The 13248-nt window shown below is 39.6% G+C and overlaps 1 protein-coding gene across 3 annotated transcripts in view; it reads right to left on the reverse strand.

The window, feature by feature from the left end:
- Positions 1 to 588: 588 nt before the first annotated feature.
- Positions 589 to 13248, reverse strand: part of FGD5 (FYVE, RhoGEF and PH domain containing 5) — an 86558-nt gene continuing 73898 nt past the window's right edge. For all 3 annotated transcript variants that reach the window (XM_017735266.1, XM_017735267.1, XM_017735264.1), the window contains exons 15-21: positions 11208 to 11307; positions 8965 to 9102; positions 7791 to 7893; positions 5644 to 5774; positions 3823 to 3951; positions 1969 to 2117; positions 589 to 1242 (exon numbers count right to left, since the gene is read on the reverse strand). In XM_017735266.1, the coding sequence (XP_017590755.1) occupies positions 1206 to 1242; positions 1969 to 2117; positions 3823 to 3951; positions 5644 to 5774; positions 7791 to 7893; positions 8965 to 9102; positions 11208 to 11307 (787 nt within the window). In that variant the 3' untranslated portion in view covers positions 589 to 1205. The remainder of the gene's footprint in view (positions 1243 to 1968; positions 2118 to 3822; positions 3952 to 5643; positions 5775 to 7790; positions 7894 to 8964; positions 9103 to 11207; positions 11308 to 13248) is intronic.

Raw genomic sequence — 13248 nt, forward strand, 5'->3', positions numbered from 1 at the left:
AACACCCCAAACAAAAAAAGCCCCCCCCCCCCCCAACTCCAGAGATCTATATCCTCAGCTGGTGTAAAGCACCACAGCATCTTTGAAGTCATACAGACACAGCTGGCTGCTGAGAATCCAGCCCTGGAGATCGTAGTGCATGGCAGCAGTCTGACATAAGACAGGTGTAGCCACAGGAGTTCCAAACGACTCCAGCAGAACAGGTTCAGACAAGTGCATTTCAGCCCACCCAGCATATTTCAAATGCTGTGCTGGCTATATGGATTAAACTTTTGATGACATTTTTCATAACAAGAACAGCAGAAACAACAGGAATTTTGAAAATAAAGATACAGTATTTAAATAGATGATAAAAATCTTAACACTACTAGGGAGACAACTGTCTGTAGGTTTATAATAAATTAAAAATAACCTTTGGGTTTGAGTCTGAAATATTTAGAGAGAAGCATCTAGATCTGTAGAGCTACTGGAGTGCATTTCAAAGTACTGCAGTGATATGAAACTAAAACTTTAACATAAATTATACAGTGATTTGTGTAAAATTATAAATGGATAGTAAGTAATTATGTTGGATCATAGTCAGTGAAGTGTTGGTAGACCAGGTAAATTGAATGTATTGTTCATTCATTTTCTGTGGAAGCAATTTAGCATACGCAGGGCATAATTTCATGCTGGCACCTGTTAATGGATGAGTAATACATCAGGCCACAGAACTCCTTAGAAACATGAAGAAAATGAAGCTGTAGTTCAATAAAAATGATAAAGTGCTTTAAATGATCATTTGTTATTTACTACATTGTTTCTCATGTCATGGTAGACATCAAAACCAATCCAATGAAATACAATAGTGCTCTAGAGTAAGTAAAACTGAGCCTGTTACTTACTGTTGTCAATATTTCCGTGTATTTTCTGGTCTTGATGTAGGCTTAGTTTATTGTGGGATCAGAAGAGCAGCTTATTGTACAGGCTGAACTTGCACAGACATAAAGATCACCATAAATAATCTCTATCTTGACATTTTCATTTGCAACAATGTGGATGTAAGAAGAATGAAGAAAAAGAGCAAGCTGGAAACAGTTCCAGTGAATCCAGTGTGTGTGGCCAGTGGGCCTGAAATACACTGTTCAGTTTTGTAAGTCAGAAGAGGGTTGCTGGAAATGTATAGAAATCTGAGAATTTATTCCAAGTTCATTGAGTGAAAGCTGCTATAATATGGATGCTTCTTCCATGGCTTCAATCCACCTAAAAAGTAGAGGAAAGAAAAATGGTACATGTAAATTTTTTTTGCATTTTAAGAAAATAAGTATTTTAAGAACATAAAGCCTGAAGAACACTGTATTTTCCACTCCAGCTCTAATGAGGAACTATAGTTCTGTGATTAAAGCAGGGAGATGAGTACTGGGACTCTTGCTTTCTAGTGCAATCTTGACAGTAATTTATTGTAAAATCTCAAAGATAGTACAAGTGCTTTCTTAGAATAGGAAAGATGAATCTGGTGAAGTATGATTTAAAGCAACAAAACCTCCTATAAACACCCATTTCCTTTTCTGTGTGTCTTGGGGTGCTGGCATTTTTATTACAAATTTTGTGAGTATCTTATTATGTGAAAGCAGTAACATTAGAATGGGAAGTCAAAAAAATCATTTGTTGATGAGAAAACTAAGAAATGAGTAAATTGAACATATAAATTAGAAGTTTCTATACACTAATCACCTTTGATAGACTTTTAGCTATGACTCTTGAGGCTCAGTCTCTTCTTTACGTACAGAAGGGAGCAAATTCTCCTTCCTGAAGGAACTGAAAAGCACCAGCTAGATTTTTAATGTCAATCAGGCCAGTCACATGCAATCTGGCTTAATCAAAATTCTGAAAGTTGTTTGTTTCATCTGTTACAAAGGCATTCTGAAGTGAAGGAGGGGAAAATCCCTACATAAGTGCACTGACTAATGTGGAAGTGTATCCCCATACCTGTGTGCTGAATTGTTATCCTCTGCTCGGAAGCTATAAAAGAGAGTTTGTTTGTGGTAGAGATGAAAAACTGTATCCATACTTCCTTCCTCCTTTTCTGGGGCAATGGTGAAACCCAACAAAGGCAAACTTTCTGTAGCAACTTTGTCCTGAAAGCAAAGAAGAAGTGAATCAAAATTTAGAGAGAAGGCTTGTAACAGTTTGAGGGCCCTTTCTGAAAAGCAAAAATACAACCCTTCTGTGACAGTTCTGCAAAAGCAGTAGTGTGAATGTTCTGCTGGACTCGTGGCTCTTAACCTAAACAGGAGCAGTGCCTGTGTACTGCACATTTTTTATCTAATCTGAGTCCTGAACACCACTTCTCAAAGTCCAGTTCTTCATGATCATCCACATGGCCATGAAGGTCAAATTAGCCATTACTTTGATGGCTGTCTTTGACATTATGGTCCAGGAGGCAAACCTGAGATTACTGAGAGTACAGTAGCAATTCTGAAAGCCTGAGACTCACTTCCAGTCATGTTCCTTTTGATCATTTTTACTTGCTGGCTGCAAGCAGTAGTCCTTTTGGTGCCTTGTCATTGCCTTTGACAGCACTAGTGATTTTTTAGAAATCTGCTCTTTCTCAAGCAGCACACATGCTTTCCAAAAGGCTGCTTGGAAATTTCCTAGTTCGTAATGCAATTAATCATTCATTTACTCCCAAGAAACTTCCATGAGTTTAGTTTGGCAGACACAGCTCTGTACAAGTTAAAGAAAACAATAAGCCTTAATGAAGTTGCAGTTTAGCTGTTACTGATAGCTGTAGTTTTGGTCACTGTATTTAGGTAGATTATATGTGTATATTGCTTTTGCCTCTGCTTTTAGAAGGTAAATTGCAGACTAGGAATGTAAAGTAAACCATTTTTGCTTTTTCCCTATTGTTGAACCAGAAATGATCACTTTTAAGGTTAAAAGAGATAAGGTAAATGTGTTGCATACAGAATTTGATGCTAAAGGTCTGAACTGCTGGCCAAAACATGAATCCTTTTGTGACTCAACCTCCTCATCTCTTTAAAGGGGATAACATTGCTTCATATAACCATCACAGGGGTGATGGTGATGCAATTTTAAATATCTGATGTTTGCAAAGTATTTTAAAGACTTCAAGTACCAAGTATTGCTTTGACAGGTTCTTGCATTCTATATTCTTTATTTGAGAAAAATGAATTTTTATGTTTTTGCTTATGAAATCTATCCTTTATAACCAAACTTTGTATCACACTTCAAGTTTATTTGTATTGCAGCTATTATAAAATAAGAAAAGGGACTGGGAAAAGACAAAATACATAAAAGTGATCTAGTTAATACTCAGCCTCCTTGGCTGTAAGGAAGAACTTACAGGCCAACACAGCTGGCATTATTTTCACTTCTGCAGACTGCCTCCTGTCTTTCCCTGTCAGTGCTAGTAGGACAAGCACGTCCTATTTACACTTGCCAAACTACAAGATTCTCCTCCCCACTAGGAATGGATCATTGTACTCTCTATCTACAAAAATACCTGGCAGTTACTAAGTGCACCAGAGAACACCAAAAGATCTTGAAATCTTTAGGTGTAAATATGTATGTTAAGGGTCACGGTGGTTGACAATTTGTAACAGCATGAATAGTAAGAAATCAAATAATGAAGGGCAGCATGTGAGGGCTGCCAAGGTCCAGCTAGAACTGTGGCTGAGCCAGTCTGTTAGGGCCAGGTCTCAGAAGCAGGTAGTTGTAAGAACTACCATTTATACTTTTCCCATTTACTGGTCTCCTGCCTGTAGGGAGTAAAGAAGGGGTCTCAAATAGAAAACTATTTCAAGTCAGATTGCACAGTACCTCGTTTGCTATGTAGGTGTAGAGGACTTTGCCTTTGATAACAAACCAGCGTTTCTTCCAGTGTCTTTTGCCTCCCTTACATCTGCTGAGGTAACCACTGATGGTAGCTCCCTCTCCTGAGGCTGCCACCTGGAGCAGGGTAGGAGAAATCAGGATTTTTAACAGTAAAGGCTTTTCCCCTCCTGATTATGCATGTTTGCATTGCACCAACCACTAAGTGAAACCATAAAAATACTGATACAGAAAAAATATAAGCATGGTATTATGGTTCTTTTTATCTGTTTGAATATTTATAGTTAAACTTACTTCTCAGTAACTCTAATGGTAAATATGCAGTCGAGTTATTATTGAGGTCAGTAAGTTTACAGTTGTGTTCTGAAAAGCCAAACTTGTCCCTTTTCCCACATCTGGTGTTTTTTGGTGCTTTTTGTATTTTAAAAGTACATGCTTCCAGAAGTGAATTACAGTTTTGTGGTTGAACACTTTTGAGATGTGGGTATATTTAGGGCCTTGCTATGGTTTTACATTAATTTAGGTTAATCACTTGATAATTACTTGGTTTTATTTTTGAAATAATATTTCTGAGAAGACTTGCTCCTCTCATAGATATATTTTGAGGTCTAAGTGCTTAATGTTCTTAAAAATCCAGATTTTGAGTAGATGGGGCTATACACATGCACACATGGAATAGAGTGTACATCATTAGTTACAGCAGTAAACTGTAGTGGTATTGAATTTAGAAACAAAGGGCAGAGAGTCAAAATCAGCTTTTGTAACACTGACAGAAGACATGACCGAGAATTAATATAGCAGTGTTTTGCAGCAGAACAGAAATGTTCCAGGACCAGGAGTAATGCTATTGAGAGATAGTTCATGTTAATAAAGATGTGCTGCTTCCCTGTGAATAGAAAGGTGATGGGTTTTTTTTCCTTATGGGGTTGAAATTCTGCCTGCTAGCTCTTTTAGTACTCAGTTTGTGTGTTTGTATTACATGCTTGTATCTTTGGCACAGTTTCACAAACAAACCTCAAGAAATTCCAGTGTCTCGACTGTAAAATGAGTTCAGCAAGGTTTTTGCACCCTAGTCTCTTTAATACAATGATAAATGCCTGCAGGAAATGGGAGTACTTTACTGTGCTCAAGTTCAATGGGCAGCTTAGCTACCTAGAATCAATCATCAACATGATTGGCACCTTGTTCCTGGAAAGAAAACTAATATAATTGGAGAAATCATGGCCCTATTAAAATCGGTGGGAATTTTGTTTACATTGGTAGAATCAAGATTTTACCCATTTGATTTGAAATGGTTTTGTTTGAGCTGGAGGGAAAGTGCCTGATTAAACATGTATGCTCTTGAATTGATTGCCAAGGACTATTCACTAAGTAAGTCTATTTCCTAAGGCAGTGTCATTTTATTTCTCTTGAAATCAAAGTAAGATTCCGGAAGTAAGAGTCTTGTTAAGAAAGGTAACTGATGAACAGTGTATCATGCTCTGTTGATCTGCCCCCTTGTTCTATCTAGTACCTTAAAGGCGCTTTAGTTTTTTCAAGACTTCATAGACTGATGAGCAAATTAAAGTACCGTACTCTAACTGAGTTTCTCAGTGGGCTCAAGACACTTCTGTGATATCTTTAGAGCTCAGAGTATTTTTGTATTTTAAACACTACTGTGAAAAACAAAAAAAAAAAATTGCATGATGAAAGTAAACCAAGGCACGTGCTGAGCCCACTGCACACAGTTTAAATTAAAAACAGAGCTGCTGAAATATGAGTACACAGTTTTCTATAGTTCCTTGCCTTTCTCAGGCAGCTTGGTCCTACCTCCATGAGAGCTGAAGGGATTCTCTTCTGTTTCTTAAAAGATGAATAATGAATATTGTGGAACACAGAGGAGAAGGCACTGCTTGAACACCTGGATGAAGTTGGAGGGAAGCTCACACTTAGTGGCCGCTCTGCAAGATGAAGAAAATTCAGATAGGGAAGGGGAAAATAGGTAAGTTGGTACATATCAGGCTAGGGGAGACACATGACACACTAATACAAATGACTAAGGAAAATGCAATGCCTCCTCTATACACAGCTTTTATTTTAGTCTTTCTTTCAAATCACCCCTCTAAGTCTGATGAGTGGATTCCATGGCACCCTTAGTAAACGGTAGTAACCTAAAGTTTCTTGAAAAGGCCTGCAAGAAAGCTGACAAAGCACAAAACACAGCTTGTTTTCTTCTTATTCAAAATGAGCGTTAAGCAAAAGGCTTTGACATCTTTCTCCTCTATGTTCTGTAACACCTCTGCAGGATAGATTCACTAATGCAACTTTCTTTCTGTATGAACCATTAATTCTCTTTGAATTGTGCATGGGAGACCGTTATTCTGTTTCTGAAAATTTCCATTAAGCCCATGTCTGAGTTCATATCTTCATGATTTCACTTCTGGCAACACATTATTTGATAGCTCTTAGTAAAGCACAGCATTAGTTTAGCACAAAGCTGAGTTACTGCTTCTGGACACACAGTGGCTTGGGGATGCTTTTCTGGCTGCTGTGACAACATCTGTTTATGTGTTTTCTTGGCTAGTGTGAATTCCCTTAATCAGGATGGAAAAACTAAATCTCATCTGTCCACACCTTTTTTTTCTTGGCAATATAATAAACTTACTTTTAGAGACTGTCTACATGAGTAGTTGTGCAAGAAAATGATTTCCTGTTCACTTTCTGTTCATACATTTGTAACCCTTCTCCCCCTTTTGTCTTTGATTTGGATGTGTACTTAAATCAGAAAAGAGACTTATATAGTAGGATAATAATACAAAATTCTAGATAGGCAGTAGCTCTTCTGCTTTGAATTCACGTTTTCATCTGTAACTAGATTAACTTGCCCTGTAGAAAAGTTCTTAGTGACTCTGCGTTTAGCCTCAGTATTTATTTTTGTAAAAGCTACAACATGGATGAGGACAGTGAAGAACCATAAAGACATTGTTTTATTTTAATGGATAATTAATTAGAAATGACAGGGAAGAGTTATCACCTATAATTAATTAAAGAATAAAATAGTTGAGCTAGAAAGAACCTACAACGATCTAGTCCAACTGCTTCACCAATTAAAGGTTGCCCAAACATTAAAACTTGCTATTAAGGACATTGTTTAAATGTCTCTTAAAAACTGAGAGGCATGGGCTATAGACCACCTCTCTAGAAAGCTTGTTCCAATGTTTGTCCACCCTCTTGGAAAAGAAGTGTTTCCTCATGTCAAGTCAGAATCTTCCCTGCTGAAGTGCTGAACCTTTCTCATGTTTCTTGTCTCTGGATCAGAGGGAGAAGAGATCAGCACCACTGTTTCCATGTCCCCTCCTCAGGAAACTGCAGAGAGCAATGAGGTCACCTCTCAGTCTCCTTATCTTCAAAGGAGATGAGCTCAGAGTCCTCAGCTGCTCCTTGTAGGACACAGTTTTAATCATTATTCTGGTTTATCAGAAAGCCAGGGGAGCTCTCAGAGAACCTGGCTCATAATCATAGAATCCCAGAATGGCTTGAGTTGGAAGAGACCTTAAACCTCATCTTGTTCCATCCCCCTGCCATAGGCAGGGACACCTTTCACTAGACTAGGTGGCTCCAAGTCCCATCCAACCTGGCCTGGAACACTTCCAGGGATGGGGCAGCTGCAGCTTCTCTGGGAAACCCATGCCAGGGCCTCATCATCCTCTGAGCAAAGAATTTCTTCTGTATATCTAACCTAAGTTTTCCTTCTTTCAGTTTGAAAAAACAGTTCGCTAAACTTGATTTTATGGCTCGGTAAGCAGTTTTAGCTGCCATACAGCCTGGCCCTCCTGGAACCTCAATACACATGCCTCAGGCTTGAAATGAGGAATACTATTTAACAAAACACAATATAGTAGGCAGGTTCTAAAGCCTCCCCATTATACAAGCAGGAAATCGATTTGTCAGTTATGCCAAGAGTGAAGGAATCTTACCTCTTTTCTTAAGTTCTGCATAGCAGCTATCACAGACTTTGGCTGCTTGATCTTTGAGGTACTTCATGGGGTACTTGTTTCTTGAACAATTTCGACATACAATCTGTTCCAGCAAGAAGAGATGCCCATAAATATGATTTAAATTTATAGATATGCATATACAAAACAAATCCCCTGAGCTGGCTGGGAGAGGAAGTTGGATAGTGGACCACGCACGACTCCCAAATCTGTGGCAGTCAGGAAAAGCCTGCTGATTGAAATGTAATTGCTGTAGGTTTACACTGTTGTAAGCCAAGCAGAATTGGTCACTGTATTTGGCTGCACACCACTGCTGTGTCCTTCTCCCCAGAAATTTACACCTTCCCTATCAATGAATCATAGAAAGACCACTTTAATACAACTGCAGTTTTTGTAGCTTTGTTAGTACCCTTGTTTTCTTAAACAAGCTTGCATGTTCCTCCAAACCCTGTGTAGGTACAGACTGATTTTCTCTGGGGAATTAGAAAAAAAGATTAAGTTAAATGCTTTTTTATCCTGTCAAAAATCTCTGATAGTTTTATTAAATTTTTTTTTTTAATCAGTTTAAAAGACATCCGTGGTTTAAAACAGGACTGCAGGTTTATGTATACAAGCAAATCTCTAGAGTAAGAGGTTAAGGGACAAAACCAAGAAAGCTTATAGATTGCCTGAACTTTAGGGCCAAAGGCAACAGCTCTTCAATGGAGTACAAAGGAAACTTTCCCTTCAGTCACTGATCAAACAATACTCTACTGCTCAGTTTCTTCACTTTCCTTGGAAGATAATTTTACCAGCTGTTATTAGGGACAGGACATGGAGTAGTTGTGCTACTGCTCTGGTCCAGAACAGAGCCTGTATTTTTAGTGTATTGCTTCATTGTCTCTAGAGCTAGCTGTGTGTCAGATATAAATAACAGCTGCACTCAACAACAATTACCCTGTCAGCCTTTAGCTACTAGCCTTTGGGAGCTAATTTGACCTTAAGGCAAGGTTACTGTTATGCCTTCTAGCGACATTAGAAACCTAAGCGCTCACTGGTTCTGTGAGAAGTCAAATTCTGTTCTTGATATTGCTACAAATTTTCAGGTTACAGCAGTGCCAGCCAGTGTCCTGGAGGTGTGAATAAAATTCCCCTGAGAAGCTTGCACAGCTCTTACCTTCCCGCAGGCATGGCAGTGATGTCGCCTCAAAGTGAGGGTAAAGTCACAGCCACAGTTCATGCACATCATGACATGGGACACAGGCACCAGCATAGGAGGCCTCTCACCCAAGGGTATTCCAAGCCTTTCCCTTAGCTTAAAATGAAAGAAGAATAAATGAAGAAGCATCCACACTTCCAAAGTTCACTGTCAGCCCTGTTCCATTACATACAATTCTCTCATTTCAGTCTACCTTCACCTGCTAAGATCCCCAATTTTTCTCATTTCTAATGCACTTATCTAAGTGACATACAGCTGCTTCAGCATTGAAAGACAGTACACACTGGTGTTAAAGCCAGAGCACAAAAAGTAAAAATCCACATAAATCTATTTTGGATCAGGCTCTGACACTCTTGCACATCAGACCAGTATCTGACTAATTGCACATGAAAATTGCAGGCAGGAACATGAGTTAAAAGCATTTTTTTATGAGCAGCTTTTGAAATAATATCCATAAAAAGCTCTACAACCTTCAATCGAAAAAGCACCTGAGTTCTTTGTCATTACACATTGGGATGGTTGTGTGATAAGGGAACAGAGAGTAAAGAAAACAGTAAAACCAAAGTGAATTTACTCCACTCCAGATCTGATCTGTGCTTTATGGTTGATCTCAGTATATGTAAGCAGCTTTAGAAAATGTTATCTGCTGTTCCTAGTTCTTGGAATGCACCACATGGCAGTGATGTTCAGGTGCCTTTGGTCCAAGCCCAGGGAGCCACGACCAGTGTGGAACTGAATGCAATCTAATAAGCCGTGCTGAGCCGTGCTACTTCAGGTTCAGCACCAAAGTATTATGGGTACCTCACTGTCAGTTCACAACAGCTCAGCATTTGGCACAAGCAGGACAAACTTTTTTGCTTTTGAAGGATTGTTTCCTATGTGGAAATTAGACTTCTGCAGACACATAGGATCTAAACACAGACAAATCAAATTCCTCTAAATTTCTCCACGTGTACATTCAAGCTTACACCAGAAGCAGAGCTGCAAGAGAATTTTTTTTTCATTTGTTGAAAAAGGATTTGGTTTAGATTACTAAGTTGATTAATTTCTAATTTTTTTCTGTTAAATATTTGAAAGTAGATTAGATACAGGCTAGAAAAAAAATCCTGTTTTGTTTTTGAGTTAATTTTTTACTTTCTGAGGTCTTCAAAAATTGATGTATAGAATGGTTGAGTCTGGAAAGGAACTCTGAAGGTCACCTGGTCCAACCACTCAGCTCAGGCAGAGCCACATAGCAGCAGTTGGCAAGAACTGTGTCCAGGTGTCTTCTGAACCTCTCCAAGGATGGTGACTCCACAACCTCCTCGGGCAACCCTGGGTGCTAGTGTTCAGTCACCCTCAGAGTGAAAAAGTATTTGCTGCTGTTTGAAGGAATCTCCTGTGTTTCAGTTTGTGGCCACTGCCTCTGGTCCTGTCACTGGACACCACTGAGAAGAGCCTGGCTCCTTCTTCTTTGTACCCTCCAGGTATTTGTACAATAGATCCTCCCTGAGCCTTCTCTTCTCCTGGCTGAACAGTGCCAGCTTTCTCAGCCTTTCCTCCTATCTGAGGTGCTCCAGTCCCTTATCAGCTTTGCTGCCCTTTGTTGGACTCTTTCCAAGGTTTCCATGTGTCATACTGAGGAGACCAGCATTGGACACAGCACTCCAGGTGTGGCCTCACCAGCACTCTTTCTTATTTAGTAAAACTGGGGTTCTACATAATCTAAAATAGCATTTTTACTTTTTATCAGATGTGGTTTTTGCCTCCTTAACTGGGAGTAGTAGAACTGAAAATAATGAGATAATAATATACATAATTGCACTGGTGCAATTTCAATATTGCTGGTGGGGTTTGCACGGGTAGTGACTTTATTGTGTATATGATATTAGTGTAACTAATGGGCAGCTTGGGGTTTTTTTTTAATCTATGAAGTTTGTAGCTATTTTTAATTAACCCAAAATAGCTACTAGTTTGTCCTTTAGGACAAAACAATCTTCCTCCAGAAGAACTAAGCAAAGGCCACAGAGTATGGAGTGTGATTAACATTTCAGAGGTAGCCCGTGAGCTGTGATGAGTTCCATCGTTCAAGCTTGGCATACTTGTTTAAATGAAAATAGAGTATCTGGCTACTAGGAACTCTGCATTGTATAACCTTCCTCCTTTCTCTCTCTTTCTCTCCCTTCCCTTTTCAAGCATTGAAACATTTGGCCTCCTTTTACCTCCACGCTGCTGTGGAAAGTCGAAGTCTTGTGAGCTTTGTAGTCATCTGGGATGTGTTTGCTGATGCAGCTGTACCAGTCATCCCTTTCTGAACAAGAGCTGGGGAATGAAATACAGCAATTAATTAAAATAGAGCAATTAATGGCATGCGCAGCAGGGACTGAAACAAGCTGATCAGAGGAGAAAAGTTTCACTTCATGAATGTTTGCTTTTCCCCTCTATCTACACTACACTGAATCTGACCAGGAACAAAACTGACTGTTGGATGTATTCAGAGTGATGATTAGTGTCTACACTACACTGAATAATTATCTGACCAGGAACAAAATCGACTGTTGGATGTATTCAGAGTGATGATTAGTGTAGCTGCATGCTTAGGACTGTGACTGAGAAGGAACTAAATGTCCAGAAAAATTTTCAAAGTAGTCTCTGGCTTTGCTATAAGCTGCTCAATCCTAGATCACACAGGACAATATGAAGTGTCTCTTTTTGTCCCGTCTGCCCTATCTTTCAGGCACTCTAGTGCATAGAGTGTTGGCAGATATGGGTTGCTCAAAGTAAGTGTGTTTATGCTCATCTCTACAGTGGGATGCTTAGATGAATTGCGTGTTGGGAAATGCAGAAGTGTGTCGCCCACGATAGAGATGTGAATGATTCATTTTTCCTTTAGCTTCTTCACAGACAACTTCCAGTCTCCTGGAACAGAAGAAGCCAGGACAGCAATTTGTGAAGGAAGCTGGGCGTTCCGTGGAGTTGCAGTTATGCGTGGAGGCCAGTAATTCTCCAGACTGGCCCCTAGGTGCCCCCTGTGCACAAGGCAAACCAGCGAGCACTTTGCACTTCCCTGCCAGTCCAGCTATCCCCAAAAAGCAGCAGGGTGCCTGTTATTTCACAGATGCATTTGCTCTGTTACACCCATGAGGTATCCTGCCTATTTTAGCTGTTTCTTCTGCTGTGACTTCAAACTGTGCACTTCCTGTTCATCTGAAACTCTGCACAGCTCTAGCGGTTTCTAGCCTCAGTCACAGGAGGGAATGCAACTCAGTGTGGTCTCCCCTCTCCAAATCATACCAGCCACTCACATTAAAGCTACCCACTAGACTTTGTTGTAAAAACTAGCAGTAGCATCATTGCCAGCTGCTGTTCAGCTGTGATTTCCTCACACTGTCCTCATGAAGACCACCAAACAAGACATCTGAGAACAATTTGTGTTTTGTGGTCTTAAAAAAATAAGAGCACAAAAAGAGAGGAAATGCCAGATTTTCTTGATGGTCTTTGACTTGGCATCCCTCTGCACTGTGAGCATAAGCCCTTGTCTGAAAAACATGAGCCTGTGCAAAATTCAACAAGCCTGGAGCAGAAACTCTGAGCTAGTGTATGTACTACAAATTGGCTAACCTCTGGAAGCCAAGGAGCTATGTGACAGGAGTTCATCTCTGTCAAGAGCCACACTACTAGTCATAGAATCCCAGAATGGTTTGGGTTGAAAGGGACCTTAAAGATCGTCTCATTCCAACCCACTGCCATGGGCAGGGACACCTTTCACTAAACCAGGTTGCTCAGAGCTCTATTCAGCCTAGTCACTCCTTATAACTACCAAAGTTACCACATGTCTAATTATGCTTTCTAAGAAATCTGGAGATGTCTGTATCTTCCAGACAAATCGTGTCCACTGCCTAGAAAACACTAAGGCCTGACTTTCCTGATTGAAACATTTCTCTTACTAATTCTTTCATGGCAATTCTCTGCACTTGAGAATTAAGATATGATTAAAAATCACAAAGGAAATTATGGCCCATATAGTGATGGAAATTAAAGCCACTTTAGGGAAGACAGGTAAGAAGGACAACATGCTGTCAAAAGTCTCATATCTAACTGGCCCCTTTAGCCTCTTCTCCACTCAATTAAAGATCTCTAGGAAGTAATTGCAGGTTATTAGTGACTAAATGTGGGAATAACACCTGTCTGCTGATGAGTAAGATCAATTATGTCAATTTTCATAGGTCTGTTCTTAATTAGCTATTTGACTGGTTGCATAAA

The sequence above is a fragment of the Corvus brachyrhynchos genome, unplaced genomic scaffold (genome assembly GCF_000691975.1).
Source record: "Corvus brachyrhynchos isolate BGI_N302 unplaced genomic scaffold, ASM69197v1 scaffold95, whole genome shotgun sequence".
Lineage (NCBI taxonomy): Eukaryota > Metazoa > Chordata > Aves > Passeriformes > Corvidae > Corvus > Corvus brachyrhynchos.